The sequence below is a fragment of the Ammospiza nelsoni genome, chromosome 20 (assembly GCF_027579445.1).
Source record: "Ammospiza nelsoni isolate bAmmNel1 chromosome 20, bAmmNel1.pri, whole genome shotgun sequence".
Taxonomy (NCBI): Eukaryota; Metazoa; Chordata; class Aves; order Passeriformes; family Passerellidae; genus Ammospiza; species Ammospiza nelsoni.
In genome coordinates, this window is record NC_080652.1 from 6,731,104 (window position 1) to 6,749,302 (window position 18,199).

Consider the following 18,199-nt stretch of genomic DNA (forward strand, 5'->3'; position numbering starts at 1 on the left):
CACTGCTGCTCCTGTTGTGTAATTAGCAAGAGTGTCCTTTTCAGAATCTCTTCCAGGTGGCAAGATTATCATACCTATCTCACATTAATCCATCTCTTCCTTTATACTTTTATTATCTCAGGGTTGCTGTGATCTGTACAGCTTTTGTTGTACTGAGTGTGCCGAGGGCACTGGGAAGCCCATTGGTTATAAGCAGTGCTGTGCTCCAGTGAGAGTCAGCCCAAAGCCTTACAAAATTCAGTTGCTGGTCTCTGTCTTAAGCACTGGATTTTTTTTCTGTTAAAGCTTAAGGGAGGGATTTTTATGAATGAACATAGTGACAACCACAAAAGAACAAGGCAAATGACTAATAACTAGCTCAGCTGCTCTCTGAATTATTCCTTGAAGAGCCCTATTAGACTCCATCCATGAACTCCAAGTAGGGAATTTATCCTAGCAGAGGCTCCATCACAGTGGCTTGGTTGGGGTTCTGCAGCTGTAACCTTGAATGCTGAACTCCTACCAGCAAGTTTTGCTCTCCATCCTTCTTCCATGGCGGTTGTGGCGCTCTGGGTGCTGTGTCTCTGTGGGAGTGTGCCTGCCATCTCTGTGTGCTGGTGATGCCTACGACCCCTGTGAGCCATCAGTGACCTGCCAAGGGCTATTCTCACAGTGCTTCAGGGCTGTGCATGGACACTTTCTGTATTTCTAGTATATAATGCAGCAGTTCAAGTGTAACTACAGAGAAGTATTTATTCAAAGCACAATTGACTTGAACTTTCACAGATAAAGGACAGCTTCTGAACTGGCTCAAAGGTCATCGGTGTGCCTTCGATGCAGTCATGAGCAGAGGTAAAATGACTGTCACATCTCAGTCTTGCTGCTTGTTTTACTATCTCCACTTTAATCAGACTCCTGCATTATGAAGCTGCTTGAAGTCAGATTTTTTTTTTCTGTTCATCCTGGTTATTTTTTTTTTTTTTTCAGTTTTCATCTGTGCCTGTTGCTATAGGAGTTTGTGTGTTTGTGTGGAGCTGCTGTTGGACACTCAGAGTGTAAACTGTAGAAAGTGATCCTGATTCAGGAGATCAGGAATGAAGGCTGTTTAAATTTCTGTGTTTAAATAGCTACGGGTAGTAAATTAACTGTTTTCAGTTGGTACAGCAAGTATATATATATATATATAAAATTTTTTTAAGAACTGTTTAGCATAACATAAGCAATCCTGTAACATCTGAAGCACTGGATGTGCTTTGAAGGTGCATCATAATCAAGAGGCATCTTGCAGCTTTCACAAGGACATTTGATCTGCCTTAGACCAGCTCTGTTGGCATGAGACAGGACATCAGGCAGGTCCCATGACATGGTGGTACCATATGTTTCAGTTTGAAAACTGGTACTTATGTCTTGCAAAACCATTAGTTTTCTCTTTATATCTTTTGTAAGTGCACTGACAAAGCCAGAACAGAGATCACACCTCTCTTCCAAGGTTGCTGAAGGAGTGGATTGTTTCAGGAGTGGCTTAGCACTTCCCCAGCCTCTCGAGCTGTTACAACAGACTGCTGGAAAAAATAAATAAATGGAAACACCTATTGAGCATAGGGAAGAGGGTTCATCTCCTCATGGAGAGCAGTGCAGTGTAAAAAGCTGTTCCACTTCATGTTGCCTTCAAACCCAAGCTTCCTACAGTAATTCTTAGGAGTGAGGGAGAGGAAGAAGAGCTCTTGTAAGACACTGTAATAAACTCTCCTCTGTTCTCTCTAAGTTGTTTGTAATTGCATCTTCTGCCTACTTTTGCTGTACCTTTTCAGAAATCTTTGCAATACTTGATATATGGTAGAAATTCCTTAGTGATTCCATGGATTTTCTTAACTAAATGGTGCTGTGTAGGAAAAAGATTTGAGCTCTGCCTTATTATCCTACACTTGTATGAAATCTCCTGCCACTAGTTTTCTGAAATTGAATGTTTTCTTTGGAATATGTGGCTTTGCAAGCAGATGCTTTCTCTTCCTCCCCTGTACTCAAGGGGGCTGGATGGAGATATGACAATAAAAGGAAGGTGACAGAATGCTGTGGTTCACTGTTCTTGCTGTCCCCACACAATCATTGTCCCATTAAGGGCAGTTATGTAACTTCTGCAGTGTTTAAGGAGATTTAAGCCTTTTTGTAGCATTTATCTGTTTATTGTGTCCCAGTTTATTCAACAAACATTTCCAAACTTTGCAAGACATGGATCCCACTACCCAACAGTATTTAACACAGCTAACCAGCAAAACATGCAACACTACCAGGCTGTGTCAAAAATTGCACTCACCCCAAGAGTTATCTGAATATTTTCAGTTTATGAGTTTCTGAAATAATTTGTTCCAAATCAATCAATTTTCTGGAGCTTTAGTTTCTTCTACTTAATGTGCCTTTAAGACAATGGGCATCTCTTGATAAAACAATCAGAAACAGGGAGAAGAGTATTCAGTAAGTCAACAATGAAAAAATCTTGAAGATACAAACCAGAAGGACATCACATTTTAGAACTTGTACAATAAGAAAAGACTTTTTAAAGGAAAAACCTTGTCGTGATTTTAGTGTCCTTTCAAGCACTTTAAAAATCAACCTCATTCATCTGAGTTTCAGCTCTGTGTTTTAGTAAGGATGCATTAGGTGGTTTATGAATCTTTTATCTCTTTGTCTGCTCCCTGCAGCTGTACTCTGCTGAAGCTAGTGGGATGTCCAGATTTAGTTCCAGAATAGATCAATCCAATCTTCTGAGGTACAATCTTCAGCAGCACATGCTTATGCTTAGTCTTTAATAGGCACTTTGCTTTGAGAGCCTTCCCCTTTGAGACAGAAGTGGAAAAAGGCCAGTCCCAAATACTTCAGTGGTGCTACTTGTGCTTGAAGGCATTGCAGACATGGAAAAATAATTCTTCCCCTGGTAACAGAGGCTGATTCAGTATGGGGGGAGGATTACTTTGGCAAAATGAATATTTTTTTTCCATGTAAAAGGCTCCATGAATCCAGATGTTATTCCAGTAAGGTTTGTTCTTGTCTGTAGTATTTACACAATCACTTAGAGTTTGAAAATACTGAGTTATACTCTTGCAGTTTTCAGTCTGATTGATACAGAGGAGTCACCAGAGCAGGGATTTCTGCTTGCAGGCCTGTAGTGCTCCTATTCATGCTTTCAGGCTGTCTCACTCCATTCAAGATTCTTCTAAAAGATCAACTAAATCCATGTAGATGATGTGAAAGTGGCAGTTCAATCAAGTTCAATACAATCACTGGCTGTGCAGGTGAGTTTCAATTAAATTTTCCTCTTTTAAGGTATGTTATTAGGTATAAGACAGAAGCTTTGAATAACATCCTTTCAGGAAAAAAAATGCCAAGAGCATTGGCATGTATATTTTGAGAAACAAATTAGAATAATTTTTTCTTCTTTTACTTTAAAAAGGTTTAGTGCAAATTTGTTCATATATGTTCATCAAGGCACTTGGATCATGTCCCTTGCAATTATTTCCCTGTTAACAAAACAGGCCATCACACTCCTAATGCTTCTTATTTATGGTGACATCCCAGCAGACACATCTTGAAGGGTGTGCAATTTAAATACAGAATTCCTACTGCAGAAAGAGCACTAGAATTCTTTATTACCATATGGTTTTACTAAATAAAAGTGTAGTCAGGAGCTTGGGTTCTGACAGATGGGTTGGAAGTAGTTCCTATGCTACCATTGTATGTTAATGTTTATGTATAATCTTCTACTGTCTCAAGTTTGTCAACTGAACATAAAAACAGTATCACATGAGATCATTCTCACAGAATAAAGCTGACACAAATTGGAGTAGTATTTCAGTAAGAAATAACTCCCCAGAGTGGCAGAAAAGGTGCTGTGCAGGAACAGTGCAGAAAAAAACCTACAGCTTTCTTCCTGTATTTCAAGATTTTCTGCCTTGTTACTGAAAGAAGGGTTTCTGCAGCTGTTTTTCCTTTGCCCTTTAACAGATTTCACCTCTGTGGGCCAGGAATGGAAATATGTGTTGGAGTTCCTGATCAGAAACATCCTTATTTGTCCACAGCTCAGGCATAACATTGTGCACAAAAAGGCTGTTTCTGAAAGCAGGGTGTAAAACCACATTGGGTTAATGTGTGTGTCCTGAGGGACATCAGGCATGTGGCTTGTTCATAAAGAGTCAGCATCTTTTTCTTTTCCTCAGCTCCAAAGAAAGGTACAATGGAGCAAGTGTCAAGCTAAATGTCTAGGAAATTCCTTCTCATCTCTGCAGATGTGAAGGTACCTAAAGCCAAAGCTGGCAAAACTTACATGAGGAGAGTTTTGTAGAAGCTTTATGGGGAAAAAGCTTAAGGCTGAGCTGGATGATCAATGGTAGGACCATGGCAGGAAGTTTAACAAAAAGCCCAGAGCAAGAACAACAACAAAAATAACCTGAAACAGTAAAAATCACCTTAGTTTGTATCAAGTCATGTCCTGTTGTTAAGAGGGTCAGTGTAAGACGAAGGAGATCCCAGTGTCCTGAACAAGGGGAAGGGAACATTCCTGTAGAGCCTGTACTGGTTGGAGTGCCTGGGATAAGTAGTGCAGTGTACTGTAATGAGACTGGATCTGCTCTGGCTGAACTTCCTTCTCCCCTTGCTGAAGTTCAATTATGAGGCTTTGCTGGAGCAGTAGAAAAATCTTCAGTCAAGACTGGAAGATGCTCTTCAGAAGATGAAACCAGGAAAAAGACTTGGTCTTACAGTAGTTCTATCATACAATAATCATTCCCTGCTTCTCATGGACAAGAACTATCTTCCTCACCAAATGGATTTAGACACTGGCAAGGACTGTGCTTTCTGTACTCCCTTACAGTAGTTTTCATAAAAATCATATTTGTGTCCTCTTTGAGGACAGGAAGGTGCACTTTGCATTGATGGGAGAAGCCTCTCAGTTCTACTTTGGTTTGAGGCAGTGTTTCCTCTCACTACAGAGTGACATCTGTGGGTGACTATTCTGTAACATCTTGCTGAAAACAAATGGTAGATATCTTTGCTGTTTTCTGAATTGTTTTCTGAGGAACTGGGAGCTTCAGTGCATCAGGGATAGCCCATTTAACTGGGGGTTTCCCTCTTACAGTTTGGATTTGGGAGCAGCCTGGAGCAAGATCCTCATGTCCAGCAGTGCTTTCTCAAGGTAGTGTGCCATGCGGGCGGCGTTTGTGTCAGCACAGCTATTGAAGGCTGAAATTGCAAAGTTGATGTGTTCCTCCATGGGGTTGTAACACACTCCATAGCCATCTGGAACCACGGGACCAAAACACATCACACAATCTGTCTTGGCTGGGACCTGTGGAGACAATGTGATTAAAACCTTCTGACCAGTCAGAGAAAAATGAAACCATCAAATGGAAACAGCTCTGTCAACAGAGGAAACTCATCTCATTAAACTGCTCTAGAAGGGCCTTTGGTCACCCTCACCTCCCACCACATGTGCTGGATCCCACTATTTAGCAGCAAAGTGTTTTCTTCTGCATTTACACAAGAGTGCTTCTCCCCAGGGTAAGTTTACAGTAAGTCACAAGTAGAATTATTCAGTAAAAATCAGAGCACAGCACTTAACACAAAGCTGCTCTGGCTGCTGACTTCACTGATCACTTGGATTTAGACACCAACCACTCTTAGTGGTCTTGGCTTTGGTTATGTTAGTGTTTTACATGTCTGTGAGGGACTGTGGAAAGTGTAAGATCAGATCTGTAGCTTTGTGGGATCGACAGCCAGCTTAGAAATTTCTCACCCAATGTAGATGAGTTTCTAACAAAAAGGAACTGAAGAGAAACACAGAGAAGGAAGGCATGAAAAGGAACAGAGAGAACTTTTGGCTCAGATGAGTTGTACCTGGCTGGTTGAGAGGTTGAAGTGCATTGCAACAGCATAGGCTGTGTCCATGAAGAGCTCAGGAATGCTCACCAGGTCCTCGATTGCCTGGAGCTTCAGCCCCAGGAGGTGCCGGTCTATGGCATTGCCCCGTATGGCCTGGGGGGAAGCAAGGATGGACACATGAAAGCCAGGCCTGAGCAAAACTATTTCTTTGGGTTAAAGAAAAGAACACTTCTAAAAAGTCTCTAAAGTTAGAAGGAAACTAGATGTTGCATTTAAGACAAATAATCTTGTTTGTAAGGACTGTGAAATTGAACACACCAGTGCAAACAACCTTACAGTTCCTGCCCATGGACTCTCTCTGGTTTAAGGACTCCTTGTGCAACTTCAGTGTTTATCAGCAACAATGATGGTAAGAAATAAAGCTATTGTAATATCTAATTCTCTCCTTTAGGCCAGTCACAAGGGACACTTAACACACCAGCTAGAGAGGATTTAGTCTGTGGCTTTAGAGCAATGTCACATCAGACCTTTGCAACCCTGATGGCCACACTGCTGTGTCAGGAGCAAAAGATGTTCAGGTCTTGTCTTTCCTCAGAGCTCTCATTTGCTGGGTAAAGCCCAAGCCTGTCTGTATAGAGGACACTCACCATGTCTGTGTATTCCCTGTGGGCCTGTGTGGCTTTCCTCAGCAGGTCTGCTTTCTCCTGGTCCTGAGAACACACAAATCTGTTTAAGTTTTTCTGCAGAATGGAGAACCTTATTTTGGCTGTTCTCTAGGATGGAGGACATTTCTGCTTTGTGTGTCTGTATGAAACTCATTTATATTTGCTAGATTTAATTTTTGCATCATTTTGTTTGGCAGCGTTACTTCATTCTGAATAGAGTTCATCCATCGGTAGCAGAACTTAGTTTGAGTAGCTGAACAGCCTTACAAAGGACTTTTTGGTGGGTTCAGAAATGACCACATGATGTTTCCCAGACTTTCAGTACATATGATAGAGAAGTCAAATCAAACCCCTGATGTGTAAAGATACTGCAAGCTATGGTTTGGCTCAAACCCTAAGAAGGGTGCAGCCCTTCTTAGCTGAAACCAGCTGACATAGGGTTAGCCAAATAAACAGCTTTTCTCTTTTCTGGATTCCTCTAACTCCACTTCTCTGAGATCCTCACCGATTTGTCAGGGCTGTCCATGGACTGCACAAACTTGAGGGAGTCCACGGAGGCGGAGCGGATGGTGTCGGTGCGGCCCAGGCGGAACATCCGCAGCGACGCGCTCTCGTACGTGGCACAGGCGCGGCCGTACATCCTGGGACAGCGAGGAGAAAGGCACAGCAGTGAGTCTGCCCTGGCAGAGCCTGGTCTGTGACAGCTTTAGCAAGCTCACAAGTTTGAGTCTGTCAGTAAGGAGGTTTGAGGAATGACCTCTGGGTGGTCTTACCTGTAGTATGCCAGCTGCAAGGCCAGCTGGATAAAAGCATCAGGGCTTATCTTCTCTGACTTGGGAAATCCTTTCCCAAATTGATGAAAGACCATGACTTTGATATCCAGATCTTCTACCATTCTACAAGGAAAGAAAGAGGAACTGTCCATTGTTGTGGAATGGATTTGCTTTCTCAAGGCTCAAAGGGAACAGGCCATCTGGATCTCACCTGTGCAGGGACAGAGAGCTCCAGCACACATAGATCTCTTTGGGCAGCACCACAGAGGTAAGAATTTTTGGCCACTGCAGAAAATCTCCATCAGGTTAGATGGCCATGTGTGTTTTTATACTCCAGTATTCTTGACTGGATCCAGTAAAGCCTTGCTCTTTCTTAGCAAATGGGATGAATCAGAAATAACCCTTTTCTAGCACCTCTGACCTTATTCCTGGCAGTGCTTTTCAGCTCAGCTGAATGCTGTTGAGCCCAGAAGTCCCTGGGAAAACTACCTGGCTGCAGTGGGCAAAGCCTCATTTAAACCACTGACAGGCTCCAAATGGGGACAAGAATTACTCCCTCAGTCACCCACCCACTTCTCCATACTCACATGTTGAGGTTTTGCTTTGCATTCTCAATGTCATTCTTGATTTCTGGGGTGATGTTAAACCGCAGCTTTTTGGGCATTGGCAGATGAACTGTAGGAGATTTGCCCGTCTCAGGTTTCTTCCTGCACAGAGAAATGGTTCTGTTTGACCAGAGCTTTAGCATGAGACCACAGCCTGGATAGAAATGCACAGGAGGCCTACCCTACTGACACCTTGTGACACTGGTCACAGCCTGACAGACCCCTCACAGTGCCAATAAGGGATCTCCAATGCTGAGGAGAAGCAGGGCCAGGACTCACGTGAACTCCACGATGTGGTCCAGAAGAGCAACGATGGGTGGGCCTTCGGAGGGAGCGTGCTCATATACGAGACCACAGGAGCCATCTTCAGCAACGATGAACTGGGACAGAAGCATGAGAGGACAGTGTTGAAGACAGGCAATGTGTGAGGCAGAAGATACCCTGAGAGATCTCGGTGTCTCCCTGTCTGTATCAGAGCCTGTCCTTGCACACTGAGAGGTCTCGTTTAGCAGCACAGCAGTGGAATTCTTTCAGCAGGTGCAGAAGATCTGGGAGCACTGTTACAGTTCTGCAAAATTCCCTGGATAAGGGTGTGCTTGACATAATGGTGTGCTCAGTGCTTTGGCCATACAGAAAGGTTCAGTGGCTCTGGTTTGCTGAGATGCACCCACAGGACAGGAATAACATTGCCACATGCTGGCTTACCCTTACTTTTCAATCAGCTGGAACATCTAAACTTTATCCCCTTAGTGAAGAGTTCCAAATAAGAACAAAACAGCTGAAAACACTGAAGAGTTCAGCAGGTATGAGAGGAGTCCTCTAAAGCATCATTGCTACAATCTGCAAGCCAGGATATACCAACTAATGAAGGAAAAGCTCCAACAGCAGCTGCTGTTGAAGGATCTTGACAAGACTGAATGGAGAAGAGATCAGAGGGATGCTGTGAGATGGCAGTGCATGTTTCAAGAAACTAAACAAAATGCCATTGGGCAGCTCCTGGCAGAACCAGGAAAAGTGACAAGCCTGGAGGAGATCCAAGGAACAGACCTCCCATCGTTTGGGCTGCCTCTGAGCAGATGAGGCATTGTTGACCGCAGGCAGAAAATTGATTTATAAGGAACACAAAGACCTGCTGCACTGAATAAACGTGGGCAGAGGCAGAAAAGAAACAAGTCCCTGAGGCAGCAACAAATGCTGGTGACTGCAGGGGGAACCACAGCATCTCACACCGTCAGCCACCACTCCTCATCTCCCTTGTTCTCCTACTCTCTTGACATGAGGACCTTTGCTGCAAAAAGTTCCTTGGATTTTTTAGACTTTTATAGTCTCAGGAAACACCTCCAGAGCCACCTCTTCAGTGCCTTTAGAGCATCAGTTCCTACCTGCAGGGTTTTGTCGAACCATCGGTTGCCGCTGTTCAAGCGGCTGCCGCCGCCGTGCAGCATCTGCGCGGCCACGCGGCTCTTGTAGATGTCCTCGGACACCCGGGGCATGGGGGCGTCCAGGCACACGGTGCAGATGCTCTTCTCAATCGCACGCACGGACTCCTTGTTGGTCTTATCTGGGAGAGAAATGACTGCGAGTAAGTGGGAGCTGTGTCATTGGAGGGAGAGACATTTGAAAGGATGGGTTTGAAGGACACGGTGTTGGGTTCCCGCCGTACCTCAGTGGGGGTGTACACAGCTATTAAAATTGCAGCCAGCGGCATTGTTGCAGGTGCGAACATGCTGCATTCGCCCTCCTTTTTTCACTTTTCTTACATCCTACCCATTTGCAAGGTCACAAACTCTGGGATTTCACTAAACTTTGAATCTGTACCTCCCAACCCAAAAATTACAACAGATTGCAACAATTGCTTCTTTAAGGTGGAGAGCTCATGTTATCTGTCCAAAACAAGCTTCCAAAAGAAAGAACTGAACAATGCACAGTGGGGAGGTTTGTTGTTCAAGGATTTGCAGTGTTTTTTAGCACATGTGTGTTAGGGGCTCTACAGACCTTTCAGGAGGTTGTTGTAGGCTTTTGCCCAGCTGTTTCGGTGGTTGGTGGTGAGGATCCCAATAGGTTCTTTGTTTGTTTGGAGGGAGGTGTTCCAAATCTTCTCCAGCTGAATGAAAAGCTGATCAGCAGTAAGGGGAGATCCATCACTGTGGTAAACATCCAGCTCAAAGAACTGAAGGTGAGAAGAGTGGACAAGGACAGATACAGACAGTGAGAGAAGATAATTGTCCAGCCCTAGAAACTGGCAACAGCTACTTTGAGAAGGTAAGGCCTAGCTGAAGAACTCAGCTTGCAAGACTTTTGAAGGATGCTCAGAATCGAGAGACCCAAGTCCAGCTTCCTTTGCAGGGCATAAATACAGTCCTGGTTTTATGAAGCCGTGGTTACAAGGACCAAGGAGGAATTCCTGTTTCTGAGACTAAGCTGCAGTGGGAGGATTTGTTATCCAATTTTCACTTTCAGTTTCCAGTTGCAGACATGGTCTCTGGGCTTTGAGAGACAGGAATTACAGGGAAAAGAAACAGAGGAAGACAGTATTTTTCTGCCTCTAGTCTGCTGCTTACACGTGCCAATTCTGCTGCTGGCCAAAGGGGATAAAGGGAGCAGGAACAAATCCCTGGTGAGAAAAACCTTGTGGGCAGAGACTTTGTTATTCCCTTTCCTCTGTATAACAGCTAGCAAAAGGGACACCTGCAGCTCAACAAACCTTGAGAGCCCAGCAGTTGCCTTACCTGGAAGTTGTGAACGACTGTGATGTGTCTGGACTGCTTTTTGCCTTTGGCATAGTTGACAATGGAATCCCGCTTGGGCCCGGGAATGCGGCAGGATGAGAGGATCTGGTAGTACTGGTTCATACAGAGGGGCTTCCCACCCATGTACTCCACTGGGAGGGTCTCACTGGACACACAGCAAGGTAAGGAGGAAGGAGAGAGGGAACAGATCAGTGTGAGCAGGCCTGTGCTCCCTACACAGGTCACAGGCTCTCCCTTGCAGCTGCACTCCCTCCCTACCTCTGACAACACCTAAAGGTATTGGTGGCATAAAAAAGGGGCTGTCCTTCCCCATTCCCAGCAGCTTTCTTAGTACAGGCTACAAAAAATGTCTGTTTGCTGTCCTTTCATTTGGGAAGGGGAAAAAACTGTGTCCTTTCTGTGACACCAGAGAATCAGGTCTCTGGACCTACTCCATGGCTGTACCTCTGTGTGACGAGTATCTGATGTGATTCATGGACTAGGCAGGGGCTCAATCACTCATTTCTGCAGTCATATTCCAACCATCCTGAACTTTGTCTGACTGTTGGTGTTGGTAAACATATTTTTGGACTTTAAATAAGGTGTGTCCAGCAGAGATTTGCTGGTGACCAAAAGAAAAAGGGTAAGGGAGGAACAAATTTCTCTATAGCTCATTCCATCTATTTGGGACGTGAGAGGCACCAGGAACCCAGTGTTAGAGACTCAAATTCCTGCTGCCTGAGCTGTAGCTTGTCCTGTGAGCAAACAGAAGTGCAAAGCTCTGTAGGACTGTCAGTCGTGCTCGCTCCCTCCAAGCATGTTCCCATGCCAATGAAAGCACTGAGGTAAACAAAGAACCTGAAGACAGAAGAGTAAGTTTGCTTTTTTCCATTGGAGGGGACTGGGGATTACAGTATCTCTTTCCAAATCTGTGCTGTCATCTCCTGCCTTTCTGTGTGGGAGATTTATGGACGAGGCTCAGCCTCTCCATGACATTAAAGAAGGTGTGAGCTCTCAGGAGGGTCAGTTACTCACTTGTCAATCATGACCTTGAAATCCAGGATACCCTCGATCAGCTTGGCAGCAAACCTGGAAAAATACCAAATGTAACAAGCTGAGATCAGGCACAGATGTGTCTGGGGCTGAGGGATGAGCTGAGGAGGATTAGCAGAGCTGTTCTCTGCTCCTCAGGAAGCTCAGCCTTTCTGCCAAGCCCCTGTTGTGCCCATCTCTGGTTCACTGACACAGCCACTCTGGGCTGTGGTTTGAGATTGCTGGATAGTCCTACTGTGTGGGACTTTCTTTTTTTATGTGTCTTACTACACAGCCAAGGAACTCTGGACAGCTTTCAAGAAAGAAGGATTCAGTCATGCATTAATGACCCTCTAACAGCAGTGTTTGCTACTGATGTGTTACAGTTTTATCATATCTGAGTTTTGATTCTCAGCATTAAAACAGCACCAAGGATTTGTGCCCTTCCCTGGCTAGGGGCCACCTTGGAGTGTCAAGCCAAGATGCAGCTGTTTGTCCCTGCATCTAAGACAACACTGACTGAGTTCCTACCCCAGTGAACATCCTGCTGCTAACATAACTCTGGAGAACCTTCCTCTGGCACTGAGGGCTTGGAAACAAAGCAGATGTGCTGCATGAGGACACTGAGGGGTTGTGTTTACCAGGATCAATGTAAACAGTGCCAATGCCAGCTCCCAGCAGGGCTGTTGCATGCCACATCAAGCTGCTTAGCTAGAAGTGACCTTCTCTTGGCCAGATTGGCCTTCTCTGACATGGGAGCTCCCACCTGTCCCTGCAGGAAGGAGGCACGAGGTCACTGGGACAGGGGGTCGTGTTGTTGGCTGAGTGATGTGGTGCCAACATTTGGCATTTGCAGGCAGTATCCTTTAGATTGGCTCAGCCTGCCCATTCTGAGGAAAGGAAAGATCAAAGGACACAACTCCAAGAACCTAAGGGTTCTGTGAAATTAGGCATTCTGCAAAGTAGTTTTCAATTAAAATTCCTCAGCCTTACTGCAAAACATGAGGGAAACACAAGTTAGAGTCTGTGTTCCTTTCCAGAGAATTAACAGCCTGGAAGCAGAGTTTGGGCTCGAGGAGATGGGAGAAGTTGGTTGACTTGTTTTCAGCCAGCAGTTTTGCCAGGTTAAGGAGTAAAAAAATCACCACTTCCCAAATTTGCCTTTTGCTTTTGGAAGCTTTAGTTTCAAGCTGCACTTTCAAACTTCTTTGTGCAGCCACAAACTACCCAAACACACATTTAAACTGTATTTTACACAGGAGCCCACCTTCTTATGCAGCTGCTGAATTCCACTGGCTGGGCACTTGCAGCTCTCCAGATTATTTGGAAAACTTGAGTGAATAATATGACAGAGAGCTTTCAAGACATTTGTGTACTCTTGCACTGTTGTGAGGCTAATCCTGTGCTCAGGTGTATCGAGGGGTGGGAGGGAGGATTTGTTCCCAGCCTCACTGATCCCCTGGCTGGTACTTTTGATCTGCCAGGGCAGTGCTGACTGGTAACTGTGGCAAAGGTACCTGTGTAAAGGTCAGTGCTGAAGTTTTGTTTTTGCAGATGGATTCAAAACACACTGCTAGTGGTGGTTAAAAATTAAAGGGAGCCCATGAGAAAAAGAGGGCATGGCACGGTCTGATTGCAAGGAAAAGCTTGGAGTGGGAAGGCTGGTCACTGTGGTTTCCCAAACTATGAATCACAACAGAGGACAGTCCCTGTGAGGCTCCTCCATCCCTATAAACTAGCAAACTCCACAGGCATTTCTGGGTGATCTCCCTTACATGCCTGGGCTATTTTTTGTGCCTCCTTTAACTGCACACACAATCACAGTGCCTCCAGTACATCCTCACAATGTCTTCAGCCAGTGATGGGACCATTTTGCAGTGAAGATCTGTGCTTGAGCAAAGACCTAAATGTAATTTCTTAGTCCCTGTTTAATACCTGAACCACTAGACTCTTTGGTTTTCTCCCCTGATGAAATATTTAGACTGGTGCAACCAGGAGTTTGCTTACAGCCTGGCAGCCTTGTCCTTACAGCAAAGACAGCTCAGTCCTGGGGACCACATTACTCATTCCCAATCTGCCTTAATACCCTCATCCCTGTTGAGCACAGAAAGCTCATGCCAGCAATAACCTAAGGGAAGGTAGAAAAGGATTTTACCTGAGCTGACCTTGTCGATCCAGAAAATCCTGCTTAGGTAAAACCACACCTGGGCTGGAGTGGACCACGACTGGCAAGCGATATTCCAGGTAAGCTGTCTTCAGCCACCAGTCTGAGAGCTGGGATGGAAAAAGAAAACATGCAGAGAGCTGCTGCTGCTGCTGTCCAACCCAATTCTGGCTGATGGGTCTCAGCATCTTGCCCCCAGTTCTGTCCCACACTTTGCAAACAAAGGGGTTTGTACTATGCAGGTGGAAGGGGAAAGGAGGATTTGAGCAAGGCATGGGTGGCTTTTGGTGCAGGGCTTGAGCACAGGGTCTCCTTCAACTTCCTGAGGCAGCTGTGTGATGCTGACAGGTTCAAGCCTTCAGCAGCCAGAGGCAGGGCCAGTGACTCCCTGTCCTGCCATAATCTCTCTGCTCACCCAAGCCCTGGTAAGGAGTTTGCACAGCTTGAGGAGACCAGCAGCACACTGGTCAGGAAGGTGATGCCATTAAAACACAGGTACCAGGGGATGCAGCCAGGATAGGGAAGAGATGCACATCAGCCCTCCACCCTCCATAACCAGAGCTGGGCCCAGAGCCCTGACCTACCCAGTTCTCTGTTTTCTTGGCTCTCCTCTCCAGGCCTTTCTGCAGCCTCTCGCCGACGCCTCCCGGCTTGCGGAACTCGGCCACGAGCTGCTGCGTGTGGCTCAGCTCCTCGGGGCTGATGATGGGCTGCAGGGCCAGCAGGTACCGGTCCAGGGTCTGCTGCAGGGGGGGCACGGGCAGGGGGGGCAGCGCCTCCTGGTGCAGCTGGAATCTGCCCACGATCTTGTTTAGAGCTGTCTGCTTCAGCAGGCCACAGGGCCTGGCCTGCAAAGCACAGAGCAAATGTCGAGACAGAACTTTCCCCGAGGGAGCAAAGAACCTGGATGTAGGAGTCTCCATCCCAGCCTCTCTGTGGGCACGTGGGTGTCCCAGCCTGGGAGCAGAGCATGGCTGTGTGCTGGAGAAGGGTGCAGGACATCCAGGAAAGCTGTGAAAGAGAAACTTCATCTCCAAGATACCTATTCTCAGCTCCTCAGAGAAAATGCTGCTGGGATAATGACACATCTCCCCACTCTGTGGACACCTTCCAGCTGAGAGTCTCCATGTGATGACAAAGTTAAACCCTTCCATCCCATGGTAAGTGGGAAGAAAGTTGTGAAAAAAATAATCATCTTATACACTATCAGAAACTTTCATTATTTCTTACAAAAGCATGAGGCTAAAAACGCAGAACCCTTGTGCCAAACCAAACTACCCTCTTGGCTTTGAGGAGGCAGAATTTAGCTAAGTTTGGGGTAGGATTAAAATGCTTCTTCTCTGTCTATTCAGGAAACTGTGGGTGATGCCAAAAGACTCCTGTGATCCAACTGGGTCATGTGGGAAAAAAAGCATCAACTACTTCCCTGGCTGGAAAATTATAACACAGCAAACCCAAGTGCTCCCCAGGAAATCAACTCACCAGTTTTCCCCAAAAAGAGTAACAACATCCTTCTGGATGAGCAGTGTTGCACATTCTTCAGCTTGAAGATGTTTCAATAGTATTCTCAAGGTTTCCAGTTCCCTCTGCACCTCCCTCTCCCATGGATCTACTGAATCAGACACTCCTGCAGGACTCTGGACTTTGCATTGTCAGTGTACTGAGAATGCAAAGCCACTGAGAACACTCCCTTTGACTTCCAAAACAGTAAGAAAATAGCTGTCCCCACACCTCCTCCCAGCAGTTAAGCACAGACAAGAAAGAGCTAATCTACAAGGTGACAAAGCCCCCCAGAAACTGCCCTGCTTTTGGGCAGCTGGGTCTTTGAGGGACCTGAGAAGAGCTGTGAGACTGAGGTTTGCAGGAGGAATGAGAAAAACAACAGGAGGATGAAACTGAAGCATGAAAGAAGAGTGGGATCGGGAGGAAATGAAAGGTATTGATCACAGCAGCTTGGGCATACTGTACCTTCTCTGCTTGCTTCTGCTTCCTATCCATGGCCAGTGGGACAGAACAGACCGCAAAGCTCTCCCTGGGCCTGTGTGGGTCTCCTCTTCCACCTGACAATGTGCTGCCCGTGCAGGGCGTCACCTCATTAGCCAACTGCCACATGACTGCTGCGACCAGAGGGCTCCGGGGCTGGCACAGCCCCGGCAGGGGACAGCAATTATCGGATCACCGGATTGCGACAACTGCCCTGAAGGTGCCCCTCCTGGCACTGATCAATACCTGCTGGCTAGAGCCTCTCTCTGACCAAACTCTGGGCTCCAGCTAGGGCAGGAGTGGGGGTGTTGTTCCTTCAGCCTTTGCCTGGACCAAGAAACTACTGTGGCTATTGGAGAGACCCCAGTTTATGTCCTGGAGGTGGCACCAGGCAGGGGAGACCCCAGTTTATGTCCTGGAGGTGGCACCATGAGCAGTACCCTGACTGCCCTCACTCCCTATGCATGTATGGTCATTATTGCAAGCAGAGATTTGGGGAGTTCTGGGTTGTCAACTCTTAAAAAAACCAAAAAACAACCGAAAAGTATCTCCATAGCAGGGCAATGAAATTGCCATGCAGTCACAAGGAATATCAGCCCCTCCTTCGTGTCTCTAATGACCTGAGGGGCAGAAAGCACAGTCTGCATGGCTTGAATAGAACATGATGATCCCAAACAAACAGCTGCAGATTTTCCATGGGGTAACAATGAAAATCCCAAAACAAACCCATGGAAGCCACTGTATGTTAAAATGTGGAAATGCATTTGTTATCTTCCCTCTTTTCTGTCCCCTGCTTGTTTGGTTTGGGGTTAAACTCAAGAATTTGGTAGAAGAAGGAACAATGATCAGAGCTGAGGGGGCAGCTGGCAGCAAACAGAGGGAACAGCCCAATCCTGACCACAAGCAGCAGGAAAACGAACACCAGTGGAGCAGGGTGTGCAGACAGGGCCATTCTGTGGGCTGGTATCGCTGCTGAGCCACCTTCCAACACAGCAAAGAACCTTTTCCAGAGCCTGCAAAGCTGGTGGGAAAGGAAATCCACCTGCTGGGGGGCAGAAGCAACTTCATAGCTGATTCTTAGCACAGCCACAGAATTGAGTACCAGGATGTCTGAGGTTTGTCTTTTATTTTTAAATCATAATCTGGAGTGCCCCTTAAGCTCAGAGACAACTGGGTGCCCCGCCAGGTCCCTCAGTAACTGTGAGTGGATCCACACTGTAGCTGTTCTGCTCTGTCTCCTCCTGTCAGGACCCAAAAGGGACTGCAAAGAGCAGCTCCCAAGCCTGGCAGGGGTCTGACAGCTCTGCCCTGTGTGCAGCAGGATGGGCACGCTGGGAGCCACCAATGCCATCTGCCGGGGCTTCCCTGGCCCGTCCCTGTCCAGCAGCCACCTTCCTGCTGCCAGCCCCAAGTGGACACCCCAGTACAAGGCAAGGCACTGGTGGGAAGCGACCAGAGGAGGACATAAAGATAATTAAGGAACTTGAGTATCTCTCGTATGAGGAGAGTGCCAGACTGTGAGTTCATCCTGTTTAATCTGAAGAAGAGGAGGCTGACAGGGAATCTCAACAATCCATATAAATATCATCAAGGTGGGCGTCAAGTGGGTGGTGCCAGACTCCCTTCAGTGGTGCACAGTGACAGGAGAGGAAGCAATGGCCATAAACTAAAACACAAGAAGTCTGCCCTCAACACGAGGAATAACTTTTTTACATTGAGGATGGCAGAGCACTGCGCCCTAGTGCCTGCCCAGGGACGGTGTGGAGTCTCCCTCTCTGGAGACACACCTGGACACGTTCTTGTGTCACCGGCCCCAGGTGACCGTGCGTTGGTGGGGGGTGGGAGAGGGTGATCTCCAGAGATCCATCCCTTCCAGCCCTGACAATTCTGGCACTGTCATCTCCGTCCCGGACAGGAAGAAACCAGCGGGAAGAAACCGGCGGGCCTGGGGGACTGACACCGGCAGGGTCCCTGCCCCGCTCCCAGGGGAGGTGGCACCGAGCGCACACGAGGACGGCCCTGACCGGGACCCGGGCTTGTGCTCCGGGCCGGCGTGGGGCCGGACCCGACAGCGGCACCGCCGGGAGCGACCGTCGGCGCTGCCCCGGCTAAAGGCCCCGCACGGCCCCGGGCTGGCCGCCCGCCCACTCTGCCCGACCCTTGACCGCCACCTCGCGCCCCGTCTCCGGCCGGTCCTGGCGGAGCCGCCCCTCCCGGTGTCGCTCTTACCGCAGCCTTGGCCACCAAGGCGAGCATGGCCCCGCGCCCCTGGCCCCGGGCCCGCCGCAAGGACACCCCGGCCGCCGCCGCCGCTCCACCGCCCCGGGGCGGGGCCGCCCCGCCGCCATCTTGGAGTGGGGCGAATCCCGCGGTGCCATCTTTGGGAAAGGCAGAGTGA

General features: G+C 47.2%; 1 protein-coding gene across 4 annotated transcripts; it reads right to left on the reverse strand.

Annotated features, from left to right (window-relative positions):
- Window positions 1–2,140: 2,140 nt before the first annotated feature.
- Window positions 2,141–18,179, reverse strand: CRAT (carnitine O-acetyltransferase). Of its 4 annotated transcripts, XM_059486243.1 has the most exons (15): window positions 18,031–18,179; window positions 15,787–15,889; window positions 14,403–14,666; window positions 13,810–13,928; window positions 11,658–11,711; window positions 10,623–10,788; window positions 9,889–10,063; window positions 9,276–9,454; window positions 8,173–8,273; window positions 7,876–7,995; window positions 7,289–7,411; window positions 7,021–7,156; window positions 6,498–6,560; window positions 5,866–6,003; window positions 2,141–5,317 (listed from the first exon to the last, which is right to left on the reverse strand). In XM_059486243.1, the coding sequence occupies exons 1-15, from the start codon at window positions 18,177–18,179 to the stop codon at window positions 5,102–5,104; spliced, it is 2,106 nt and encodes a 701-aa protein (XP_059342226.1). In that variant the 3' UTR covers window positions 2,141–5,101. The 4 variants fall into 4 exon arrangements, with proteins under 4 accessions (XP_059342226.1, XP_059342225.1, XP_059342223.1 ...); XM_059486242.1 differs by lacking the exon at window positions 15,787–15,889 and having other exon boundaries at window positions 18,031–18,130; XM_059486240.1 differs by lacking the exon at window positions 18,031–18,179 and having other exon boundaries at window positions 15,787–16,966.
- Between the last annotated feature and the right edge of the window lie 20 nt (window positions 18,180–18,199).